We start from the raw sequence: 26,311 nt of genomic DNA on the forward strand, positions 1-26,311 counted from the left end.
GAAAACATCTTTGATACCCTCTCAGTAACCCCTGTTCTACGTTTCGCTTGACCGACCGCAGTATGTTTCTCTACACAATCACAGTAATCAAATGTGAAAAATTTAGCTTTAGTAAATTCAAAGAGATTTTTCAGCGCTGCCTCTCGGTCTATCAGAAACTAAGAAGTTTTCATAAAAAAAACGAGAAATAGCTTATAGAAGGCAAGAATAAGGCATATACAGCCATGGTAGACGACATATTACGACGTTGATTAAAACAATCAAAAATGGGTTGACTTAACAAGTCATTAACAAGATAAGCAAGAGATTGCAGAAGTCAACGACAACCTTTGTTAAAAATGTGTATTTGAAAAGGAACGATGTTAGTTTCCAAATCATTGTTTAAGATAAACTATGCCTAGAAGTATTGATATTTCTATACAACTAAAGTCTAATAAACTAAAACAAAATGTCGAATAAACTCATTTCTTTCTTTTAATTGTTGACTTACACTGACGAACCTCTGAACTCTTCATGTATTAACTTGAACATATTTTAAAGATTTGTATATTCTATTATATAGGGTGTCCCAAAAGTAGCGGAACGGTCGAATATTTCGCGAAATAAACATCGGATCGAAAAACTGAAAAATACGTATTCAATAATTTTCAAAAATCTATCTAATGACACCAAACACCAACCCCCAATACACCCCCTGGAGGTGGGGTGGGGGGTAACTTTAAAATCTCAAATAGAAACCCCTAGTTTTTCTTGCAGATTTGGAGTCGTTACGTAAAAGTAAGCAACTTTTATTCAAGACATTTTTTCGAACTGTGGATAGATGGCGCTATAATTGGGAAAAACGATTTATCCTGATACCATAGGTAAATTAGAGAAACGGTCTAATATCTCGAGAAATACACTTCCAAATGAGAAACCAAAAAACAGGTTTTTAATATTTTTCGAAAACCTATCGATAAACACCAAACATGACCCTCCAACCCACCCCCTGGAGGTGGGGTGGGGGGTAACTTTAAAATCTTAAATAGCAACCCCCGCTTTTTATTGCAGATTTGAATTCGCCATGAAAGATTAAGCAACATTTATTCGAAATATTTTTTAAAAATGCTGATAGATGGCGCTAATAAATCGTATTTTTCCAATTAAAGCGCCATCTATCAACAATTCTAAAAAATGTTTCGAATAAATGTTGCTTAATTTTTCATGACCAATCCGAATCTGTACTAAAAGTGGGGGTTGCTATTTAAGATTTTAAAGTTACCCCCCACCCCACCTCCAGGGGGTGGGTTGGAGGGTCATGTTTGGTGTTATTCGATAGGTTTTCGAAAAATATTAAAAACTTTTTTTGGTTTCTCATTTGGAAGTGTATTTCTCGAGATATTAGACCGTTTCTATAATTTACCTATGGTATCAGGATAAATCGTTTTTACCAATTATAGCGCCATCTATCGACAGTTCGAAAAAATGTTTTGAATAAAAGTTGCTTACTTTTACGTAGCGAATCCAAATCTGCAAGAAAAACTAGGGGTTTTCATTTGAGATTTTAAAGTTACCCCCCACCCCTCCTCCAGGGGGTGTAGTGGGGGTTGGTGTTTGGTGTCATTGGATAGATTTTTGAAAATGATTGAACACGTATTTTTCAGTTTTTCGATCGGATGTTTAATTTGCGAAATATTCGACCGTTCCACTACTTTTGGGACACCTTGTATATTTATGTATGTATAATTTTAAAAATACCAAATTAATCTTTCTTGCATGGTTCAGTGTAAATAGTTAAATAATTTACCAGGAAATTTTGAAATTAGATGCTTAGATTGTTAAAAATTAGATGGACCAACGAAAAAAGTTTGTGTTAATGTCATTATTATTCAATCCATTATTATTTCCATGATTATGCAGTAGTTGTTGGAGATGCCTTAGGATCCAGTCATAACTTTTACCCATAAAGAATACCTTTTAACCTTATCGTTGAATAGAACAACATTTTTGAATACTGTTTGGAGAAAGAAGATTCCTATTGTATCCTGTTGTTGTAACTTAGAGAAATGCCTCTCCAAGATCTAATTTGAAATTGCTGAAACATCTGTTAAGTAATACTGTACTCTCATTCTACAGGGTTGTTCTTTAATATGTGTAAATATTTTAATTGTACCATTTTAATGTCAAAATATGATGATTTATTTAATACAGATATAGAAAAAATATTGAATCTTTATAAGATACAAGATATTTTATTTAAGTATACATATTATAATTTTGACTTTTAATACCTCCTTACTCTTTTTGCGGATATTTGTACTTCGAGATATTTAAAGTTAAAATATATAACTGCTCAATTATGTGTTTGCAATATGAATTTATCATATCGATCGTTTTTGTGATAGCCTACAAAAGAAAAACGAAAATTTTGGAAGAGTGGAGTGGAGTATTTATTTCTCAACATATTTTTATTTTTGCTCGACGCAGTTGACTAACGAAGCCCCAACTTCATTAAACTGTCTGAAAAATACGTTTAGTCGAAGACTACAAAGTTGACTTTCACTACAAATTGCTGCCAGACGAGTGACTTTTTTCATTTTGGAAACAAAAAGAAGTCACACGGGGCCTGATCTGGAGAATACGGTGGATGAGGCAGCAGTTCGAAGCCCAATTCGACGAATTCGTTCGTGGCGATGGCTGAGGTGTAAGTTGGTGTTGTCATAATGGAGGAGCACTTTTTTCTTCTCCAGATGGGGCCGTTTTATATGTAATTCGTCGTCGAATTGGCCCAATCAATCGACATAATACGAGTCCTGTGACCGTTTTTCTCTTCTCGAGGTAGTTGATGTAGATTACACCTTATAAATACCAGACAACGGTGACCATCACGATAGGACCGTCTTCGCCTTTTACGAAGCACGTTCACCGGGTGATGTTCACTGTTGCGACTGTTCCTTGGTCTCTGGTATATACCAATGGATCTACAGTCGTAAAAATGAAAGCATACCCATGAACGAACATATAAAACACGCTGTATTTTCCTGTCACCGTGTCACACAAAAAATTGGCCAGCGCAAGTACATGTAATAATTATTGTTACATGTACTTGCACTGGGCAGTTTTCTTTGTAACACGGTGACAGGAAAATACAGCGTGTTTTATATTTTCGTTCAGGGGTATTCTTTCATTTTTCCGACTGTATGTTTCGTCTACAGTCACAAAGTGACGAATAATGATCAAAATTTCTTATTCAAACATTTAAATAAAAGTTCTGTCTCTCATTAAGGAGTAATATTTTATTTAAGTAATTTCGATTAAATCCTCACCTTTTGACATCAAAATAGCACAGTTAAAATATTTACATACTCCAGAGAAATAGCAAAATTTAACAGTCTTCAGGATTTTGCAGTAAACATGTATTTGACAAGTGTTTTCCGTTAATATATAACTTAGTAAGAAAACTTATAACTTTTATGCACCAATTTTAGCGTTGTTTTTTTAATTATCAACAATTTAGTACGAAAAAGGGGTTTTTTTTTTAATTTTCGGTTACAATAATTAAAAATTCCTGTTCCGAGGCATAATCCTGTTTCTATGAGCTATGGTTTTAACGTCTATCATTAGGGTGCTAACCTGGCTGTAGACCCCCTCCTCCTTTATCCGGGCTTGGGACCGGCAACAGTTCTGTGAGCTACTCGATCACACCAAACAAAACTGCAGGCGGAGACCAATAATGATATATGCATCAGAAACAAAACCCGATACAGCCACAACACAAAGACTACTGGAAACGGCAGAGATGAGAGTACCGAGAAGAATTACAGGAAATACACTGAGAGATCGAAAGAGGAGCGAAGATATTAGAAGACAATGTAACGTACAGTGTATAAACGAATTGACACTAAATAGAAAAAAAGAATGGAACAACCACATAACCAGAATGGGGGAGACACGTGTGGTCAAAATAGCACGAGATAAATCACCAATCGGTAGAAGAAGTATCGGCCAACCGCGCAAAAGATAGAGTGACAACCTTCCATAGAGGTGTCAATCCGCCAATGAACAAGCAGAATTGCTTATAAAGAGGAAGAAGAAGAAGAATAATAATAATTAAAAATATTTCTACTTATAATTGGTCCAAAATACCAAAATATGGCAAACTAGTTTATTATTTATAACTTTTGCAAAAACTAACTTACACTTTTGTGATTGCTCGCAAAAGAGAGTCTTGTAGTACTTAACAAACCCTCAAAATTTCATCTCGATCCATGAATTAGTTTGAAAGTTATTCAAATTGTTTATCTCAGAGGTCATTTTTTCTAATAACATAACATTAAGTATTGAAGATACGGCAATTCTACAGGTACCATTTGAAAGATGAAGATCTTTACTTTTACTGTGCACCAAAAACAAGTTAAAAAATAGTTATTTTCCTAACTAGTGCGGAAAGTGATACTTTCACGCACGAGACTGCCATTGACCCGAACGACGCTATAGCGGAGTTCGCACAAGCAGTCGAGTGCGGGGAAGACACTTTCCGCATGAGTTAGGAACAATATTTTTTCTAGGGCCGTACGTTTGCAAAAAAGCCATAAAAAATAGAGATATCAATTTTTACTTAGAAGTGAAAATACACAAATTAATTCTTTGGCAAGGTTGTCAAAACCAAACTTTCAATATAATGGGTTACCACGACGACAATATTGGTTTCCATGACGATGATTCAAAACCATTGTAATTTTCTACTGATCTGACTTTTAAATATTATGTCAAAATAATTTTAGTTCATCGAATTATCAGTAGTAATTGCACAAGAGCTCTGAAATTATTGAATTTTTCCCGAGTGACACTTTGACAGTTTTTTCACGAGCCGAAGGCGAGTGAAATTATGTCAAAGTGTCACGAGAGCAAAAATTCTATATTAATTTCAGAGATCGTGTGCAATTTGTTGCGATTATTTCATGAATAAAACTGTTCAAAACCAAAATTTAATTGTAATTTATTTATGTAAGTACAACGTACCATTAAACACACAGTTTTTATAAATATAATATGACGATTGAAAGTCATCACTTTTATAATTTTTAAAACATTAATTGTCATTAATGTCGCTTAATGTATTTTTTCGTAGCAACGAAGGGCATCTGACGTAATATGCTTAACGACGGGATATTATCAAAAATTATCACCTTAATTTGCATTTCTGTAGCTTTCTATTGGTCAGAATCTCCTATGAATGAAATAATCAGTAGTAATTGCACAAGAGCTCTGAAATTATTGAATTTTTCCCGAGTGACACTTTGACAGTTTTAATTTCACGAGCCGAAGGCGAGTGAAATTATGTCAAAGTGTCACGAGAGCAAAAATTCTATATTAATTTCAGAGGTCGAGTGCAATTTGTTGCGATTATTTCACGAATAAAACTGTTCAAAACCAAAATTTTATTGTAATTTATTTATATAAGTACCATTAAACACACAGTTTTTATAAATATTTGACGATTGAAAGTCATCACTTTTATAATTTTTAAAACATTGTCATTGTCATTGTAATTGTCATTAATGTCACTGAATGTATTTTTTCGTAGTAACGAAGGGCATCTGACGTAATATACTTAACGACGGGAGATTATCAAAAATTATCGATTTAATTCAGATTTCGGTAGCTTTCTATTGGTCAGAATCGCCTATGAATGAAATAATCGCGCTAATTTCATTAAAAAATGAACACAATAAGATAAATTTGAAATAAATTAGTCAATAATATCTAAATATTAGTTTATTGCATGTATTATAATATATTATAATGCCATATTACAAGGTATTTTACTTTCCCGCACGCCGTGTGGGAAAATTTACTTTCACGCACACCGTGCAGGAAAGTGCAACTTTCGGAAACGAAAGGCGTGCGTGAAAGTGGCTCTTTTAGCACGGCTGTAGAAAAAATAATTTTTATAACCAAAAATCGTTTTCCAATGTTACTGTTATTTCTAATTTATACACAATTAAAATAATGTTAACCATATTTGAAAAGCTGACAATTTTTACACTAACTTAAAAAAAAGTTATTCTGGGAGGATTTTTGGCCGTTTAAATTTTTTAGTTTTCACCTCACCAACATCCTCATTAAAGCCTCATTTTTTAAGACTCACAGATAATGCTGCTTAAATTTAGTCATTTTTAAAATTGGTTTAATGAAACTTTAAGTCTTTATCATTAAAATGGGACTAATTACGTTTTTTAATTATTATAAATAAATTCGCTGCGAATTAAAAAAAAATCTCATGTCTGTACCAAATTGTCTCACAATAACTTTTTTGTTTAAATTAGTGTAAAAATAATTTGCTTTTCAGAAATGAAAAATATATTTCATCTACTAGTAATAGTTTAAAAGTTGTCTTTAAGGTAAATTTAAAAAAAATCCAATTGTCTATAAGGTAAAAGTAACAGTAAGTTTTGCAAACCTATTTTTGGTTATAAATATGATTTTTTTACTTGTTTCTTCACTTCTTCATCTTTTGTATCGTTCGTACTCGTAGAATTATCATATCTTCATTATTTTGTCTATGTAATGTTATGACACAAAATGACCTCTGGGATAAAAAATTTGAATGTGAGTAACTTTCAAAGTAATTGTTGGATCCACCTGAAATATTTTGAGGGTTTGTTAAGTACTACAAGACTTTTCTTTGAGAACAATCACAAAAGTGTAAGTTAATTAAAAAAATACAAACAATTAACAAATTTGCCTTATTTTGCTTTTATTTGAACAACAAATTGTTTAAAAAAAAAATAGTATATGTCGTTTGGAGGGTTTCCTACATCTTAAGAGATAAGATGTTTATATTGAGTATAAATAGACACCTTTTTAATGGTAAGCGCAAATTTGCATTTTTCGGACTAAATTGTTAATACAGAATTAAAAAAACAACGTTGTTACAGAAAACATGTGGTTTCTTAGTGTAGAAAATCTTATTTCTCTGGACTAACATATTAGTGAAACATCTTTATATCGGTTATATCTCTGCACTTCAAGAAAAGTGGACCAGTTTCGGAGCCTTGAATAGAAGTATATAATATACATTAGGAAACTTAAAACTTAATTTTTTTTTCGATAGTGCCTTATCAGCCTGTTAAACAGTAATGCCGTTGTTTAATTTTATCCCATAATATTAGATTTATTAGTGCTACATGCTAGGTTTACGTCTTCCAATACTGTGCGTATATCTATTGTGATTTTCTGTAATAAGCCAAAATGTATTTCAAATAATATTTGTTATAAATACCTTTTACGATATATCAAACAATGTAGTTGTGTAAGTGCCAAGAAACAGTATTCATTGGCTTCGTTTACACAATAAATGGAAACTTTTTAAATGAGGGTTGTTTTAGCTTTTTCACATTATGACTTTACACCAGGTACTATTTGCTGTTTAAAAATATTTTGGGCTTCCCTATCAGCCTAACAGTTTATATGCAAATTAGAAGATTCATATATTTGTTGTAACTAAATTTAATACACTGCGCGTTAGAGAAATGGGGTCACTGCCAAAATTTAGTAAAATTTATATTTTTTATATATCTTCATTTTCTTTTAATTTGTTTTTATCTTAAGTAAATTAATTGAATTATCATGTGTACTACACATGGTTTAGAGATAAGCTATACCGAGTATGTAAAGGGAATAAACAAGCTCGCAAACCTATTAAATCATAAATCATAAATCATTTTTATTCAGTTGCAATGCGAAGGCAAAACTGTCTTATTTTTCACCTAGAACAGAGAGCGCAAACCAGCACTCTAAATCGACGATTTTCGACTCTATTTGGAGTCATCATCAGAGAGGCGTAGGCCTGCTGCTCTCTACCCCAAGTGACGAAACTCCGAGAGCTTATCCCTGCATTGCAACTGACGTTAATGGAGTAGGTGTCTAACGACATCTGGCAACTGAAAGTCAAAGTTTTCAACCTAATAGAAATATTAAAAATATTGAAAAATATTAAAAATATTCCTAAAAGATATTTAATTGAAAATTTATTGGACCACTTTCCTGGTAACACCTCCATGGCCAGGCGCGGATACAGGGGGGTCAACGGGTCCATGGACCCCCCTATTGTATTTAGTCTATAAGTATTTTTTTATTATTTATTATTTTTTCTGTTAACTCTAAACTTTAAGCCATCAGTACAACACTAAATTACACGACAACCGCTTCCAAAGAATTGAGCTTAGCCATAAAATCTAATAAAACACCCTTCTCTGAAGGCGCATTTGTTTGGGTACCGGAGGAACCATAAACAACGGAAATATTTTTCTCAATTCAAAGAATAACAAAAATGATATTTTAGAATGCAAATACATTACACTGGGTATAAACCTTATCTCATGAAGTCACGTTTCAAATTTGCGATACAATAAAGATATAAAAATTTGTATTTTAATAGATAATCCATGCGTACCTACCCATTGATGGTAGAAAGGTTAATCTTTATGGTAAAGAACGACCAGTGAGATTAATAGTCGTGAATTGTCTATCAATCCTTTTGATACCGCAGGTATCTGGGATTATATAGTGTATTTTATCCTTAGAGTAGTAAGTGTGAGTCGTATGGCTAAATCTGGAAAATATAATGTTACAAGCTAGTAAAAGCAATTCAAGAATTCTTGAAAATTGACTAAACTCTGTTGCCAAATCTATCCGCTAAAAAAAATTTCTAATAATTTTGATTTTTCGCTAGAAAAAAAATTCAGCAGATTAATTTGAAAATTAAGAATTTTGATTTTTCGGTAGAAAAAAAGGAGAATTAGGTAGATCGATAAATTTGACAGATGTTCGGTAGATCTACTGAAAAATCGGTAGCTGTGGCATCACTGTAATTTGAGGTAAGTCTGGCCCCCCTATTATGAATTTCTAGATCCGCGCCTGCCCATGGCTTCTAAAAATTGGAAGCCAGATGGATGCTGAAGCGAAGAAGACAAGAGGGAATTCAAAATCTTGTTTGCCAAAACAAAACATCATGTGGTGCCAGATACTAGGTTTATTGGCAATGGTTTTCTGCTAATGCAAGATAATGCGAGATCACCCACGGCAAGCATTGTAACACGTATCCTTTTAAGATGTTGGTATTCCAAAAATGGATTGGTCTGCTTAAAGTCTAGACCTTAATCCTATTGAGCATTTATGGGGTCTTCCCAAAAGGCGTGAAAGACGTCATATACCTTCTCCAACAACATATAAGGAGCTTCGAATATCTTTCATTGAGTAATGGGCCACTTTTCCCAAAGGGACATCTAAAACGTGATCACTTCTATGCCAAATCGAATGAGAGGTCTGGTGTCATCCAGAACTGTGGTGGCAACAAACATTTTAAAAAGTGATACCTGTCTTTTCTTGACTTTTGACAATTCTTGTTATAACTGTAACTGTAATGATAGATCGAAATTTTGAATGTCTTTATTATATTCTCAAATTTTTCCTTTTTCACATTTGTTACTCAGGATAATGTCGGGTTACATACTACAAGAGTAACTGACTCAATACACACTAGATTTGATGTGAGATAAATAAGAAAAATATAAAGGGATAAAAAAATCATAAATTTTTTGTGTGACTCGTTTTCTCTGACTTGCAATGCATATTATATTTGTTTTTCTTGAAGTGCTGTTATTCGAGAGTAGGCTACATCTATGTCCTAGCTCAAAGCTTAGCAGCTGAAATAGTTCAATTTTAAGAAAGTTAAAAAAAAATACGTTAATTGTGCTTTTAGATTAAGCTGGCTACATTGAGTTGTTACGTATTGTGTTAAATAGTAAAAATTGAGTATTTAAATGAAGACTAATATATTATCTACATGTCTAGTCTGCGCTCATGAGACGTAGATAAAGATGATAAAGGTTGATTTTGTACGTCTAAGGACAACTGTGCAATATTAAAAGATTCTATAGAATGTTTACTTCTCTTATCGTTGACATAATTTAGTTAAATATTGGTATTTTTATGAATTGTTATCTAATTATTAATAAATGTTTTGTGATAATTATTTGTTTTTATTTCAATAATTCCCTTTTCAGAGAAATTTTAAAGCAAAAGTTTTCATAAAGGGCCGGAGTAGTTCAGGCGGTAGGGTGTCTGACTTCCACGCAGGTAGACCGGGGATCGAATCCCAGCGCCGCGCCGGTGAGATCATCTAGACATTTTTAAAATGTCTATAGGCCCAGGTCGACTCAGTCTGGATAAAATGAGTATCTTAGGCAAAACCAGGGGTAATAGGGAGTTTTTGTGCACACAAATACGTAAACGTAATGCATCTTTTTGACATGTACGCTTGCGCATTAATGGTTGAACTCCCGTACCTCGATACGTATTACCTAAAGCACCCTAAAGTAACGCTCTGATACGTACGTGAGAACGCATCCCTATCGAGACGAAAGTCGCCGAATACACACGAGGATCTTGCCCGATTACCTACCAAATGAACATTTCATCAGCGTACTACCCGTTTATAAACATTTTAAGGTTTTATTGGTTTAGTCTATTTGAGTAAAATTATTCTGTGTTTGTAACTGGAAATTCATAATAGATTTAAAATTTTATTGTTTTAAGTTGTCTATTAATAAAGCAAAACAAACAAATCTTGTATTAATTTAAGAAATACAGTGATCACCACAATTAATAACTAGATAAACAAATGACCTAGTTTCAGTAAAATTTTCAAATAAATATTACCAAACTATTTACATTATACTGGAATTCTGATGTAGGTACAATAATTTACAACTAAAAAGTAGGTATAAACAAAAATAAAAAAAAATTTAACCTAAGGAAAAATAATATTTTTATATTTAAATAGAAGCAATTAAAACCATACAATTTCATCATTCATTTATCTTTTTTACATTTGTATATTAATTGTATATTGTGTGAACATTGTTTTATTTTTTTAATGTCAACGGAATTTAAAAATGACTACGATTTGCTTTATGTTACGTTAAGGCAGTTACAAAAACTACCTATTTTAACATTCATCCTCTACGACACGTTAGTTGCTTTACGTATACGGAGATGCGTTACGTTACGTAGCAACAAAAACTCCCTAATAATTGGCGGTTGAAGCGTAGCATTGGCTCTGTTACTTTCCTTGTATACCGAAGGCAACAGTCAGTCGAATAAAATCTTTCGAACACGAATCGCCTGTTTTCATCTCATTGTTTTTTTTTTTATCCAACTCGACAGTGAAGAAACTTAAGTTTTTGATCCAAGATGACTCTTCAAGCTTTACCATTCACCATACATAAAAGTATTATTAAAAAGATAGAAATTAAATTCAACATCTCTAAGGTAACATGCGCCTTGAGAGCTATTTCATCTAAAACCAAGTCTAATAAAGAACAAAGCACTGTATTTATAAACTACCTTGTGAATGCGAAAACTTATATTTAGGTGAAAGATCAAGATCATTTAATGTTAGAATAAATAGACATCAATCTTATATTATCAAACATAGAGAATTTGATAGAACTCAGATATCTAAATGGGAAAACAAACATCGAATTCGATGGAACGATTCTTGTATAGTCCCGAAATAAACAAATGGTAAAAAGAGAAAAATGGTAAGAGGGCTAACAATACGATGCACTATCCGTTGTCTTATATCTTACAAAAACCTGTCTCAAAGTATGAGGATTGTCATGATCGTCAGTATTTTATATTGTCAAGTATCAATCACAATATTATATCCAATAATGATTCTATAATAGTCAAATTATAGTCAAAAATGATAGTCAAAAATTCATACCTATATCTACTAAAATTAGGTACAGATGCACAAGGAAAAAAGTTTTCCTGTAGCTGTCTGTATACCATATTTATATCACATAAAATTTTGTTAACTAAAATCCTTTCTCTCTCTTCAATCTTGACCTCCCGGAGGGAGTGTAGTGGTCGACGTGATGTCGTGTATTGTCCGTCTTCAAAGATCTCTGTCTCTGGTCATTTCTTTTAACTCGTGCATTGGTCTTTTGCATATTCCCGTAATTTGATCGATCCATCTTGTTGGGGATCTTCGGCCTTCCACCTTCCCTTGTATAATGAGTCTTTTCCATGTTTTCTGTGTTTGCTCTCATAACATGTCCAAAGTATTTTAATTGTTGGAGATGGACTTTACTGGAGAGTCGTTGGCTAACTTTTAGCTCTCTTAAAATTGAATTATTTGTTCTGTGGTCGGTCCAAGGAATTCGTAGCATTCGTCTCCAACAGAACATTTCAGTGGCGTCTATTTTTCTTCTTTCCGAATTTCTCAGGGTCCAAGATTCACATCCGTAGGTCAGTATTGGGAATATTAAGCAGTTGATCAACCTCATCTTTAACGCTCTTGAACTTTGACAGTCCTTCCATATTGTGGTCATTTTTGCTGTGGCGACTTTTGCTAGATCACATCTACGTTTTATTTCTTCCTGTAGTGACCCTGTGTTTGTGATTAATGATCCCAGATATAAATATGAGCTCACAACGTCACACCGATCAATTGTGGTTATGTGTGGATGATTGTTATGTAGTCTATCCACTATCATGATCTTTGTCTTTGATATGTTTAATTGCAAACCAAATATTTGACTTTGGTTTTCAACCAGTCGTATAAGATCAATCAGCTCTGCTTGACTATTTGCAAGAAGGGCTGTGTCATCTGCGAAACGTAGGTTGTTTATTTTATGACCATTTATTGAGATGCCTTTTTCCCATCCTTCAAGTGTTCTCCTCATAATATGCTCTCCATGTATATTGAATAATTGTGGAGATAGTATACATCCCTGTCTGACACCCCGTTCTGGATGAAATTCGTTTGAAAGTGTATCAAGCACTTTAACTGATCCAGTAGTGTGTTCGTATAGTTCAGTTATAAGCGAAATAAGGTGTTGGGGTACGCCTACTTCTTTTAGTATTCGCCATAAGTGTCTCCACTTGACCCTGTCGAATGCCTTACGATAATCTATAAAGCATATGTACAGTGGAATATTGAATTTCCTAGATTTTTTGATTATCTGTCTTATATTCAACAGGTGTTCTCGAGTACCTCTATCCTTAGTAAATCCAGTTTGCTCTTGTGGAATTTTTCTTTGAAGGAATGTTTTCAGTCTCTCATTGATTATATGTAGCATTATTTTACTGGCATGTGATATAAGAGAAATAGTTCTATAATTCCTTTATAAAAGGTGTATAATTTATTAAAAATTCCCTTAAAGGGCTACATCACAAATGCAGAACGTTTTCGATCTAATACAGGTCATCATCAGTGCTGAACAGGATGAAAAAAATGAAAATATATGGGTAAGCGCCCTTTAAAATGTTACAGTAATGGAAACATTGACATAAATTGTTCTAAATAACAAGGGTGTTTTAAATAATCCTAGATTTAGCACCGGGCACCATTTTACCCCTCACATGAGTTGGACACGTAATGAGATTCAGCGTCCTCACATATTGGACGGTCGATAACGCTGAACCTCAGGACGTGTCCAACTCATGTGAGGGGTAAAATGGTGCCCGGTGCTAAATCTAGGATTATTTAAAACATCCATGTTACTTAAAACAATCATTTATGTCAATGCTTCCATTACTGTAACATTTTAAAGGATCCTTACCGATATATTTTCAATTTTAGTGGCTTAGCATGTGAATATCCTGTTCAACACTGATAGTGATCTGTATTAGATCGAAAACGTTCTGCATTTGCAGTGTAGCCCTTTAAGGAAATTTTTAATAAATTATATACTTTTTATAAAGGATTTTATTTAACAAAATTTTTTGTAAAATTAGGTACATACTTGTATTTATTGCAGGAGCGGTTAAAATTACACCCGCCCATGATTTCAATGATTACGACGTAGGAAGACGACATTCTTTGCAAAATATACAGATTATTGATGAAAATGGAAAATTGACGTTAGAATGTGGAAAATTCTTCGGACTTCCTAGATTTGATGCAAGAAAAGTCATTACTAATGAGTTACACAATTTGGGATTACTTCGAAGTAGGGACGAACATCCCATGGTTGTGCCTATATGCAGGTATGTTATATTTAAATAAGTAGGTGAATATTAACATTATAGTAGGGGAGGAAAGTATGCTAAATGTGCAGTCACTCGAGCGTTATAGGGACCTATTGGGTTGTGAAGATTAGGTCCTAAAACCAAAAAAAGTTAAGTTTTCCATTTTAGTGGGGACTTTTCATTTTTTAATTTAATTTTCCATTTCCATCAAGATTTTAAGATTTCCAATTTAAGATTTTAAAGTAACCCCCCACACCATCTCCGTGGGGGCTCGTGTTTGGTGTCATTCGATAGATTTTTGAAAAATATTGAATATGTGTATTTTTCAGTTTTTCGATTTTTTTCTTGTGAAACTTTGTGACTGACCCATTCCTTACGCCCCGCTCAAATCGTCAAATTTTTGAAATATACACTGTTTTGCATGTACTTAACGTCCTTACCTTAATCTGACGATTTTGAGTTTTTCTACGGATAGATTTTTTTGGCCCCCCTTAACGAACTCCCCTTTATCAAGAGACAATATATGGTAGAGGTACATTTACAGGGTACAAGGTTTCTCCTTTTGTGATAATCTGACGCTCTCGAGTAACTGCAAAAACCCCTCTTGGGCTTCCCTACCATTAACATTTATTTATTTACTTAATTATTATACTGAGAATAATCTACTTACATTATTATACTGAGAATAATTTTTAAGTATTTTTATTCTGTTTCATTACAACTAATTTTATAGTTTTGACAACTGTCACATTTAAGAAAATTAACCAAAATAAACCATTTTCTGCATCTAATGTTAAATTGTCACGAGGGATATACACATTGGCAATTTTAAGCGCTCGAGTGTAATTGGGTAAGATTATTTCATGAATAAAACTGTATTTATAAATAATTTTAACTAATATTTTATTGATGTATTCGTCTGAATATTTACTAAGCCAGCACATGCTGTTCACTTTGACAAGTTGTAAATCATTAATTGTGATAAAAATGTCACTGAATGTATATTTACAAGGACTTGCATTTTGTATGTCAGTATTAAAAAATAATCTTGCGATTATCACACGACAGTAAAAATAAATAAGAAAATAATGCTCCAGTTTTTTTCTCAAACTTGTTGTCACTCGGCAATAGTCACTCGAGTCCTGCGGGCTCTCGTGTCTATTGCCAGGCAACAAGTTCTCGAAAAACTCACATTATTTTGAAAATAAGATCTTCATTTTATTTAAAAATACACTCATGTATGGTTGGTTGTCTATCTTTGATAATGCACTTATTAAACCCCACTGGCAATTGGTTTTCAAATAACGGTACTTCCACTTTGTATATCATTCTTGGTAGTTTAATAGTGAATACTTATAATCCCAGCATATGATGTTTGTTGTTATTATCGTATTTTGCTACAAATAAATTTTTTAAAACTATTGGCTAGTATACCTAACTACATATCAGTTCACAAATCTTCATGTTGGACCGTCTGTCTTGTGCTGTCATCAGTCAGAAACGCTTTCTTACCTGTCACCTGTAATTAGTTGACTTTCACCTTTCTCTTTGTGAAGACAGATAAATCAACTCAACCACCCACATACACGTGGTAGAGTCATATAATGCTGTGAGGTATATCTTTTTCATTTTCACCCATCGTCAGGGTTTAACATAATACACGCCAATGTAAGACTTTCGGTCGGCGTTTTAAGGGTTTTAACCTATGTATTTTTGGTGGCTTAGCATGTAGAGCTTGTAAGTATAACCTAATTTTTTATCTTGGTCAACCTTTAAATTTTTTTACTCTTGTCTTCACTAATTATGGTTGTACTTATTTAAGCTTAGAACACTGATGATGCTCTCTTTAGAGCGAAAACGTTCTGTCTTTTAATGTAGCCCTTTATTGGGGTTTTAATAAATATACCTTTTACACAGAAGTCTTTCTTCAATTTTCAATGTATTCTCACTCTCATGTGATATTAATGTTGATAATTATTTTTGATTATTTCATTCATAGGAGATTCTGATCAATAGAAAGCTACAGAAATAAAAATTAAACTGATAATTTCTGATAATATCCCGTCGTCAAGTATATTACGTCAGATGCCCTTCGTTGCTACGAAAAAATACATTCAGTGACATTAATGACAATTAATGTTTTAAAAATTATAAAAGTGATGACTTTCAACCGTCAAATACTTATAACAACTGTGTGTACTAATTTGTACTTACATAAATAAATTACAATAAAATTTTGGCTTTGAACAGTTTTATTCATGAAATAGTCGCAACAAATTGCACTCGATTTCTAAAATTATTATCGAATTTTTGCCCTCGTGACATTTTGACATAATTTCACTCCCCTTCGGGTCGTGAAATTAAAACTGTCAAAGTGTCACTCGGGAAAAATTCGATAATTTTAAAGCTCTTGTGCAATTACTACTGATTATTTCATTCATAGGAGATTCTGACCAATAGAAAGCTACAGAAATAAAAATTAAACTGATAATTTTTGATAATATCCCGTCGTCAAGTATATTACGTCAGATGCCTTTCGTTGCTACGAAAAAATACATTCAGTGACATTAATGACAATTAATGTTTTAAAAATTATAAAAGTGATGACTTTCAACCGTCAAATATTTATAACAACTGTGTGTTTAATTGTACTAATTTGTACTTACATAAATAAATTACAATAAAATTTTGGTTTTGAACAGTTTTATTCATGAAATAATCGCAACAAATTGCACTCGATCTCTAAAATTATTATGGAATTTTTGCCCTCGTGACACTTTGACATAATTTCACTCCCCTTCGGGTCGTGAAATTAAAACTGTCAAAGTGTCAGTCGGGAAAAATTCGATAATTTTAGAGCTCTTGTGCAATTCCTACTGATACTTTTCCGTCGTCAAGTAGCGCGACAGATCTTTAGTTGCTACACATACATAAACATTAAGTGACATTAAGATAATTTATATAGATTAATTTTGTAGCCGTTCTAAAGATGTCGTTGAATTTTTAATACGTCCGCAATGGTTTTTAAAATGCGATTCGATGGCCGCAGAAGCCATTCGAAATGTAAAAGAAGGCAAACTATCAATTGATCCAAAAATGATGGAGAAAACATGGTTTACGTGGTTAGAAAATATAAGGTAAGCATTGGTTATAAACAATACGATTTAGTTTTTTGTCCTTGGTTTGGAACCTTTAGCCACGTAATTATATATAAATTTTATTATTAAAAAAACATTCATTCACACAGGATTGTACTCGCTCGGACTTTCACGCTCAAGGGTTAATCAGAGCGACTTCATTATAATACAAGACATAAACCACGGATATCTAGGTGGGCGATACTGACAATTTTTTGCAGAGCAGATATATAATAAGTTGAAACTTTTTGTATTATCTTCACTTTTAAGTTTAAGGCAGTATTTAAACCTGCTTTCAGCAATTCTTGTAGTAGCCACTTGCTTGTAAAATGGCTCGATGCACATTTGCGTCTTTTCAAGCTGTGTGCACGCTGCGAGCAAGCTGCGTGCGATCGCTGGCGGTTCAGCAGTACGTGAGTTAAATTTATTCACTGCACACTTGAACTGAGCCTCCGCGTGCAAGCTGCTTGCAAGCCTAGTGAAGCGACAGCACGTGAATTTCTGCTACCCGTTCTCCGGGTCACACCCAAATATAGATAAACATACTTTAGTTACTTGTACATAAGGATAACTGTACTTTCTTAATTATTCATTAAGAGCACACAGTAGCGATCAACAGGTAGCAACAAACGCGGTCCAAGATTGCGAAAGTTCTGCGAACTTTCAAAAGTGAGGCAACAGTGCGTCGGTAATTCGACACTGACAGTGACGTTTATACTATCAAAGACAATAATTTTTATACACATAAGCGCGAAATATTGCCAAATCAGTGACGTTCGATTTCTTGTTATAAAAAATCGATTTTTAGTAGTTCCAACGGGTATTTTTTTGTCTTTCTTAGTGGCGGTACAGGCTCCTTTTTTCAATATTTTATTTAGTTATAGAGTAATTTCCACATACTAACATACATATTTCTGAAATCGGGCTTTGTACCGCCATTCTTTATTATATTACGAATATGTGTGCCAAATATCTCGACAAAATATTCAAAATTAGAGCCGCAATCTTGGAACGCGTTTGTTGCTACCTGTTGATCGCTACTGTTTGCTCTTAAGGAACTCTTCTGCCGAATAGTATGGTCTTGAAGATAGACAGGCTTTTGTCACTATACGGAATTTGGGGAAAGATGTTGCAGATTTATGTTGTAAAGGGAGATGGTTGTATGTTTTTTTTTTGCAGAATATAATATAGATTATTTACTGACTCAGTGGACGAGATCGGTAAATAGACATCAAAGGTTGAATTTCTGGTGAAATCATGATTAGGTCTTGCTGGAAAGACACGTAGGTGTTTACAAATTAAGAAAATAGTTTCTAGAATATAAAAGAAAGTGTGATCTCCATGATCTTTGAAGTAGCTTCTGCAATGTGTTGTTCTTTTGAGGCCAAACAGATACCTTATTGTTCTTTTTTGTAATTTAAAAATAATATCGGATTTGGCAGCTGTACTAGAACCCCAAAAAAGAAGACCATGTAAAAGATGTGACTCGAACAAAGAAAAATATGTTATTTTGGAAGATGCAAAATTGATTTCCTTCGAGACAGATCTTATTGCATAGCAAGCTGAGGCTAGTTTCTTACTTAACAAACCGATAAGAATTTAAGTTTGCTGTATAAAAAATACCAAGAAGTTTTACAGAGTCAACGGTACAGTGATGCCATTTTTATAAAGATAAGAAACAGTAGAGGAACCAGTACTGAACCCTGTATTATAATTATAGATAAAGAATAGATTACAAAACAATGCATATTGTTTCAAATATTCAAAGGTATAGCGATTACAAAAATTGCAATTTGGCATTATACATTATACTTATACAGTGTCTTACATACAGCCAACGGGGAATGGACAATGAAAAGTAGCTTAAACAAAAAGCTCTCTTGTTATGGAATAATAGCGAACGACTGCACATAGATGTACATAGGTTCCTGTACCAACATACAATTTATAAGATAGATAAAGAATCCATTACACAAAAATGTTGATATCCAAACAATACACATTGTTTCAAAGCGTTTTAATAGTGAAGTTGTAGAATATTTTGTTTAATTTTTTTAAATGGAACTTTTGTTTCAACGTGCCGCGTCGGGGCCCCTGATTGTCGGATGCCCCGTATAATTGATGGCGGTAGCTGTAGATACATAGCTGTTTATTTCTGGCGCGTATTGACCCCGAGAAACCGCTCAAATGTGTGTTGACGGGAAACTTGGCTTGAAAACAAGCAGCGTGCAAGTAACTTGGAAACACGCAAACGTGCATCGAGCCTAGGAACAGTTAAATACTATGTGATTTAGATCAGCTATGCTAGTTCCACCCACATCTGTCTGTTGGGAGAACTTCAATTTTATGTACATTTCTACAATTTTTAATTTATGGGTGTACAATTATTAAAATATTAATCAAATCTCGTTCCCATTGTATTATAAAAGTTATAAAATATTTACAGAGACTGGTGTATATCCAGACAGCTATGGTGGGGACATCAAATTCCAGCGTATTTGTGTTCGAGTTCAAAGACTGAGGAAACTGTTTGGGTAGCCGCTGAAAATGCAGAAATCGCTACTCAAAAAGGAGCTTCCCAACTGGGTTTATCAGCCAGTGATGTAAACGTGAAACAAGATGAAGATGTTTTAGATACGTGGTTTTCTTCTGCACTCTTTCCATTTTCTGTGTTTGGTTGGCCACAAAAGGTAATTTTTTGATTTGCTAGTGTTGTGCATATTTACTTACTTACTCTGTGCAGTTACAACCCTTCAGTTGTTTTAACCGACTCAACAATATGCCTCCATCCCTCTCTTGAGCAATCTCCATCAAATTATCCACGAACATAGCTTTAAGGTCTCCTGCTATATTATTTCGCTACCGTAGTCGATGGCGTCCAGTCCCCGACTAGTCTTCTTCCAGTTGGAACTTGTTTCTTCATACCAGCCTTACTATTCTTCCACCAGAATGTCTTCCGAAGTGTCCTATCCATAGTTCTTATCATTTATTGTCCTGCAGATTCATCAAGGACAGGCTCAAAGATCTTCCATAGGATTTTTCTTTTTTCCCCTCTCGCCCCCCCTCTCTCTCTCTCTCTCTCTCTCTCTCTGTTTGTCTCTCTAATGCATGCCGGCTTGTATACTATTGTTTATCTCTTGTGATTCGCTATTGTCTTCAGTTACTGTTGTTCCAAAATACTTACATTCTCTGACGCGCTCAAAGTTAAAGTAATTGATGGTGATGTTCTGTCTTATTCTATCTGTTTTGGTTATTGCGGCTTATATACACATATGTAGGTTTATTTTCATTGATTAGGAAATCCCCATCTTCTCTGCTTCCTTCTCGAACTTCTGAACTGTTTCCTATTAGATCGGTACCGTCTGAAAATGCCAACAGTAAATTTGGTCCTTCTCGATGAAATACGGTAATCGGTTTTACGATTCTTGCACTTCTGATTATGTGTTCCAGAGCTAAGTTGAAGAGTTGTGGTGAAACTGCATCTCCCTGTTTTAGTCCATGGTTTATTTCAAATGTCACCAACTCTCACCTTACACCGTACCTATTCCATACACATCCATATCAAATTAACTAGTTATTTAGTCCATGGTTTATTTCAAATGTCACCAACTCTCACCTTACATCGTACCTATTCCATACACATCCATATCAAATTGACTAGTTATTTTGGAAAGCAAAGTTCCTGCATCGCTGTCCACAGTCTAACCCTGATACTTTATCAAATGTCTGTTTATAATCTATGAACATCTGATGAAGCTCACGATCAAACTCTCAGCATTTTTCCAATAGTAGAGCGGTCGGCTCTAAATCCGCATTGATAATCTCCAACGATTTCTTATGTATCGGGTGTCCCAATAAGAATGACTTTCGGCCATATCTCAGGAACCGTTTATAGTACAGCTTTGAGAAAAAAATATTTATAACAAAAGTTGGCTCGGGAAAAGCCTGGAAATTATTTTCATAATTGTAGGTCCACCGCTAGAGGACGTAATTGAATATCAAAATAAGGAATATGCAAGCTAGGAGGCGTTATTTAATTATTTTTAGAAATCTAGTTTTCTTTGGAAAATATTAAATACAAATATGCATTTTTAATCGTGTATTACAAAATTAGACCAAATTAGCAACATAATACCGAAAACCGCATGTCGATATCTTTTTTCTATCTCGAGATATCTTAAGAAATGTGTAAATTTTAAACATAACTGTTACTGTCACCGGTAAACGAGGTTAAGGAAAAGTAGTGTGCTATGGAAAAAACAAATAAACATTTTCCAGATGTAAACGTATATAATTAATTAAAACAACAATAAGACAAACAACACTATCAAATATAACAAAGAAATAAAAGCAACTACTTACTTAGTCTTAGTGACTGCCTAAATGTTCAAATTGTTGCCCATCATTTTCGATGCAAGCATTTACTCTTGCAAGAGTAGATTGAATAGCAACATATGTAACTGATTTAGACTTTTATTTATGGGGACGGATTAAAGACCTTGTTTTTGCCGCTAGGCCCACTACTCGAGAAAACATAATCTAGAATCTAGACAATACGAAACGCCATTCAAAGCATTGCGAAAGCAGAAATTGAGACTGCTGTTCAATCTACTCTTGAAAGAGTAAATGCTTGCATCGAAAATGATGGGCAACAATTTGAACATTTACGTCGTCACTAAGTAAGTAGTTGCTTTTATTTCTTTGTTATATTTTGTAGTGTTGTTTGTCTTATTGTTGTTTTAATTAATTATATACGTTTACGTCTGGAAAATGCTTCTTTGTTTTTTTCCATAGCACACTACTTTTCCTTAATTTGGTTTACCGGTGACATTAACAGTTGTTTAAAATTTACACGTTTCTAAGATATCTCGAGGTAGAAAAAAGGTATCGACATGCGGATTTCGGTATTATTTTGCTAATTTGGTCCAATTTTGTAATACAGGATTAAAATTGCATACTTGTATTTAATATTCTTCAAAGAAAACTAGATTTCCGAAAATAATTAAATAACGGCTCCTATCTTGCATATTACTTATTAGGCTATTTCGAAAATAAGACACTTACATTGACGAAAAAGAGCTGTTTTCAACGAGACCAAGTATGCAAAATTCGATTTAGCAGAACCGGACTTACAGCCATTTTTTCACAAGAAGGTTCCCACTCACCCCCACCTCTTATTTACAAAGGTAGACTTAAACTTGTGAAATCAAATATGCGCAGAATTTTAAGAAGAATACGATTAATGAATTTGCAGTGCCTTTCATTAGGTAAATTTTGTAAAATTTTGATTTTTAATTTTTGATATTCAATTACGCCCTCTAGCGGTGGACCCACAATAATTATGAAAATAATTTCCAGGCTTTTCCCGAGCCAACTTTTGTTATAAATATTTTTTCCTCAAAGCTGTACTATAAACGGTTCCTGAGATATGGCCGGGAGCCATTCTTATTGGGACACCCGGTACATGTTTTGGTTCTTTCTACAAGGAAATTTTTGGAAGGACTTTGTAGGTGGTATTTAGGAATGTTATTCCCGGTAGTTAATACATTGTTCTCTTTTGTTTCCATTTTTTGTGGATTGGTATAATAACCATTTCTTTCCATTGAACCGACATTCGTGTTTTAAGCACTCTGCTGTTATACCATCGCTTCCAGGTGCAGGTGTCTAGGCTAGTGTTAAATAATATAAATAAATACAAAAAGTAAGCTGTAATAATATCTATTATTGTTGATATTTTCATTTAAATAGATCTCCTTTTATTTTTAGACACAAGATCTCCAGAAATATTATCCAATATCTTTAATGGAAACGGGTCACGATATCATTTTCTTTTGGGTAGCCAGAATGGTAATGCTTGGAACGAAATTAACTGTACAACTCCCTTTTAATAAAATTTGTCTACATGGTATTGTTTGTGATTCCCAAGGAAGAAAAATGTCCAAAAGTTTGGGAAACGTCATTGACCCACAAAATGTTATACATGGTGTTAGTTTAGAAGTAGGTAGATATATTTTTATTTAGCGGTTCTTATAAACGGTATTAACAAGGAACATTTCAAGGGATGCTAACTATTAGTTAAGGTTCCAACGATAAAGTTTTGGTATCCTCGAAAGCGGTACCGGCAAATTTCGACCGTACTGATGCGATGAATGACGTCAGATTGCGGTGGAAAAATCAGGATTATTTATTGCGGCAATGAAATGTGTAAACTCAGAAAGTCTCCTCAGTACTGTTTTCACATACCACCACACTTTACCGCCACAATAAACCGTTGATTGAATGTTCCTCACCGCATTGGCTACCGCATTTAATATGCCGGCACCATCATATTGCATTGCAGTGGCTTCCAACGCTTCCTTGAAAACCACTGCTATGGTTGTGCGTGTTACAGTTTTCTATGACGTCATTCATCGCAATATTGCGGTCGCAATTTGCCGGTACCGCTTTCGAGGAAATCAAAACTTTCCGGTGGCTAAAATGATTAGCAAATTTTTCCTATCCGGCCCTTAGTTAATTACGTTTTGTCTTCGTTGTACCATAGTTTCAAGACTGAATAATAGCTCGCCCCGTTCTCAATGCACTTCTAAATTGAAATCGACTATGTACTACGTTTTTCATACAATTGTTAACCTTTAGTTTTACCGCTTGTAGGATCTGAATGATATTTCTAAAAGTAGTTATGAAAAAGGAATTTTATCCAAAGAAGAATTTGAAAGATGTATACAGAGTCAAAAGAAAATGTTTCCCCAAGGAATTCCTGAATGTGGTTCGGACGCTTTAAGATTTACTTTAGTTTCCCATAATATTAAAAGTATGTATTTTCATTATTCTTTTATTTTTATACGAATTTGATCAGTTAAAATAACTTTATATTTGATACAACCTAGAATTAAGGTCTGCGCTCATTTGTTAATTAATATAGAATATCTCTTTTTAAGCTTTTGTGGTTTACCGAAAAATTTAATTGTGTAGAAAATTAGTAGTCCTGTCGCCAGGGGGGTACAACGGCCTCCTTTATTCAGATGGACTTACCCAAATTTTTGTTATGTATTTTGACCCGTAGAACACGAATTTTTTGGGTAACAGTTGATCCGGATGTCGATTAGATTGTTATAAGCAAAGAACTTGAAGAATTCCGTAACAGCGATTTCCCGCAAAACAAAACATTTTTTTGTATTTTTTGGGTAATTTTAAGCAAAAAATGTTCTTACAAGTTTTTTCGTAGGATGCATAATTTTCGGGATAAACGCGGTTGAACTTTAAAAAAATTGAAAAATTGCAATTTTTGAACCCGAATAACTTTTGATTAAAAAATAAAATAGCAATTCTGCTTACCGTATTTGAAAATTCAAGTCAAATTTTATCGGTTTTTATTATTTGCATTGCTAAAAATTTATTTTTTTATTGTTAAACAAAGCTTTAAACACATAGTGTTTCCCGTACCCAATACATGCGTTTTAATGCATTCTACGTAGGAATAGCCTCGCTTGCACTTGTACCTACTCTACCTACTCGTTCGATTTTAAATGGGAGATCATTGAAAACATCACTCAAGCACTATGTGTTTATAGCTTTGTTTAACAATAAAAAAAATGAATTTTTACCAATGCAAATAATCAAAACCGATAAAATTTTACTTGAGCTTTCAAATGCGGAAAGCAGAATTGCTATTTTATTTTTTAATCAAAAGTTATTCGGGTTCAAAAATTGCAGTTTTCCGATTTTTTGAAAGTTCAACCGCGTTTATCTCGAAAACTGTGCATACTACGAAACAACTTGTAAAACCATTTTTTGCTTAGAATGACCCAAAAAATACCAAAACATGTTTTGTTTGGCGAAAAATTGCTGTTATGTGATTCCTCAAGTTCTTTGTTTATAACAATCTTATCGACATCCGGATCAACTGTTACCCAAAAAATTCGTATTCTACGGGTCAAAATACATAAAAAAACTTGGGTAAGTCCATCTGAATTAAAGAGGCCCACTGGCGACAGGACTATAGACTTTTAAGGCACTAATTGTTGTTCTGAAGCTATTTCCTTTTGACATTTTTATAATTAAGTATTTTCTATGGGAAATAAGCCACTAATTGTTGCCGCCTCAATTACCCAATATTGTTAAGGAGGAGGATGAGTATTGCTTTTAAAGTTGCTGCTCTGTGGAGTTTTGATATTGTCTTTGTAAATCCTAGACAGGCAAGTCGTTACACTTTCTGCAACTGAGCATGTACTGGTTGTTCTCGTGTTAATCATCATAGGAGTAATTAAGTAACCATCTGCCAGTGTAACAAAAAAGAAAACTTCTGTTGGAGTGAAAGTAAAGAGAAGAATAAACTCCAACAGAAGTAGAAATAGAAACTTGTCTATTGTATAGCTAAAATTGACAAAAATAATAAGAGCTTCTGCGTGAAGAAAAATTAAGGGAAGGGGGATTAAGATGATAATAAATAGATGAATGGACAGATGCAAACTAAATAGAGCAGGCTAGCAAGAGATGCAAGAGAACGACAACTTGACACTCAAGGATGGATACGGCCAATTTGCATGCCTGTCGAAGACGGTAGCTCAAAGTACGATAGTGATGATAACTAAGAAGGGAAATATTAAGATAAGAATAGATGTTCAGAAAATAGATAGAATAAATATAATAATATAGTAAAAATAGAAGAATGTAGAAGATAAATAAAATATACTAAGTTGCGGGTGCCAGAAGTTGGTATGGACCAAGCTTCCAGGTATCTTACACTGCTGTCAAATATTAAATCAGTAAATGTGAACATAAAGGAATAATAAGAATAAATGATATACATAATAAGTAAATATTTATTAAAAATAACTACCTAGATTTGCACAATCTCTGAGTTAAAAATTGAATATTAAGTAACTCTAAAATGACACAAGATGACAGTTTACAATAGTTTACAACAACAGTCATGTTATTTATTACAAAACTTAAATACCTCTTATATAGGGTACAACTCACATGAGACCCTTTACCAAATGGTTATAGTACGCTTGCTACGTACAACAACTACATTCTTCTTCTTCTTCTTCTACGGCATTACAGCCCAAATTGAGCCTTGGCCTCCTTTATTTTTTGTCTCCACCCTTGCCTGTCTGTGGCTGCTCTTCTCCATACACGGACCCCTA

At 33.7% G+C, this 26,311-nt stretch overlaps 1 protein-coding gene across 1 annotated transcript in view; it reads left to right on the plus strand.

The window, feature by feature from the left end:
• LOC126885731 (valine--tRNA ligase-like) overlaps nucleotides 1-26,311 on the plus strand; it is a 184,640-nt gene that overhangs the window by 132,184 nt on the left and 26,145 nt on the right. The window contains exons 7-11 of the mRNA XM_050652500.1: nucleotides 13,815-14,043; nucleotides 17,004-17,162; nucleotides 19,609-19,852; nucleotides 22,929-23,159; nucleotides 23,814-23,973. Of these exons, the coding sequence (XP_050508457.1) occupies nucleotides 13,815-14,043; nucleotides 17,004-17,162; nucleotides 19,609-19,852; nucleotides 22,929-23,159; nucleotides 23,814-23,973 (1,023 nt within the window). The remainder of the gene's footprint in view (nucleotides 1-13,814; nucleotides 14,044-17,003; nucleotides 17,163-19,608; nucleotides 19,853-22,928; nucleotides 23,160-23,813; nucleotides 23,974-26,311) is intronic.

This window comes from Diabrotica virgifera, chromosome 5 (assembly GCF_917563875.1).
Source record: "Diabrotica virgifera virgifera chromosome 5, PGI_DIABVI_V3a".
Classification (NCBI taxonomy): Eukaryota; Metazoa; Arthropoda; class Insecta; order Coleoptera; family Chrysomelidae; genus Diabrotica; species Diabrotica virgifera.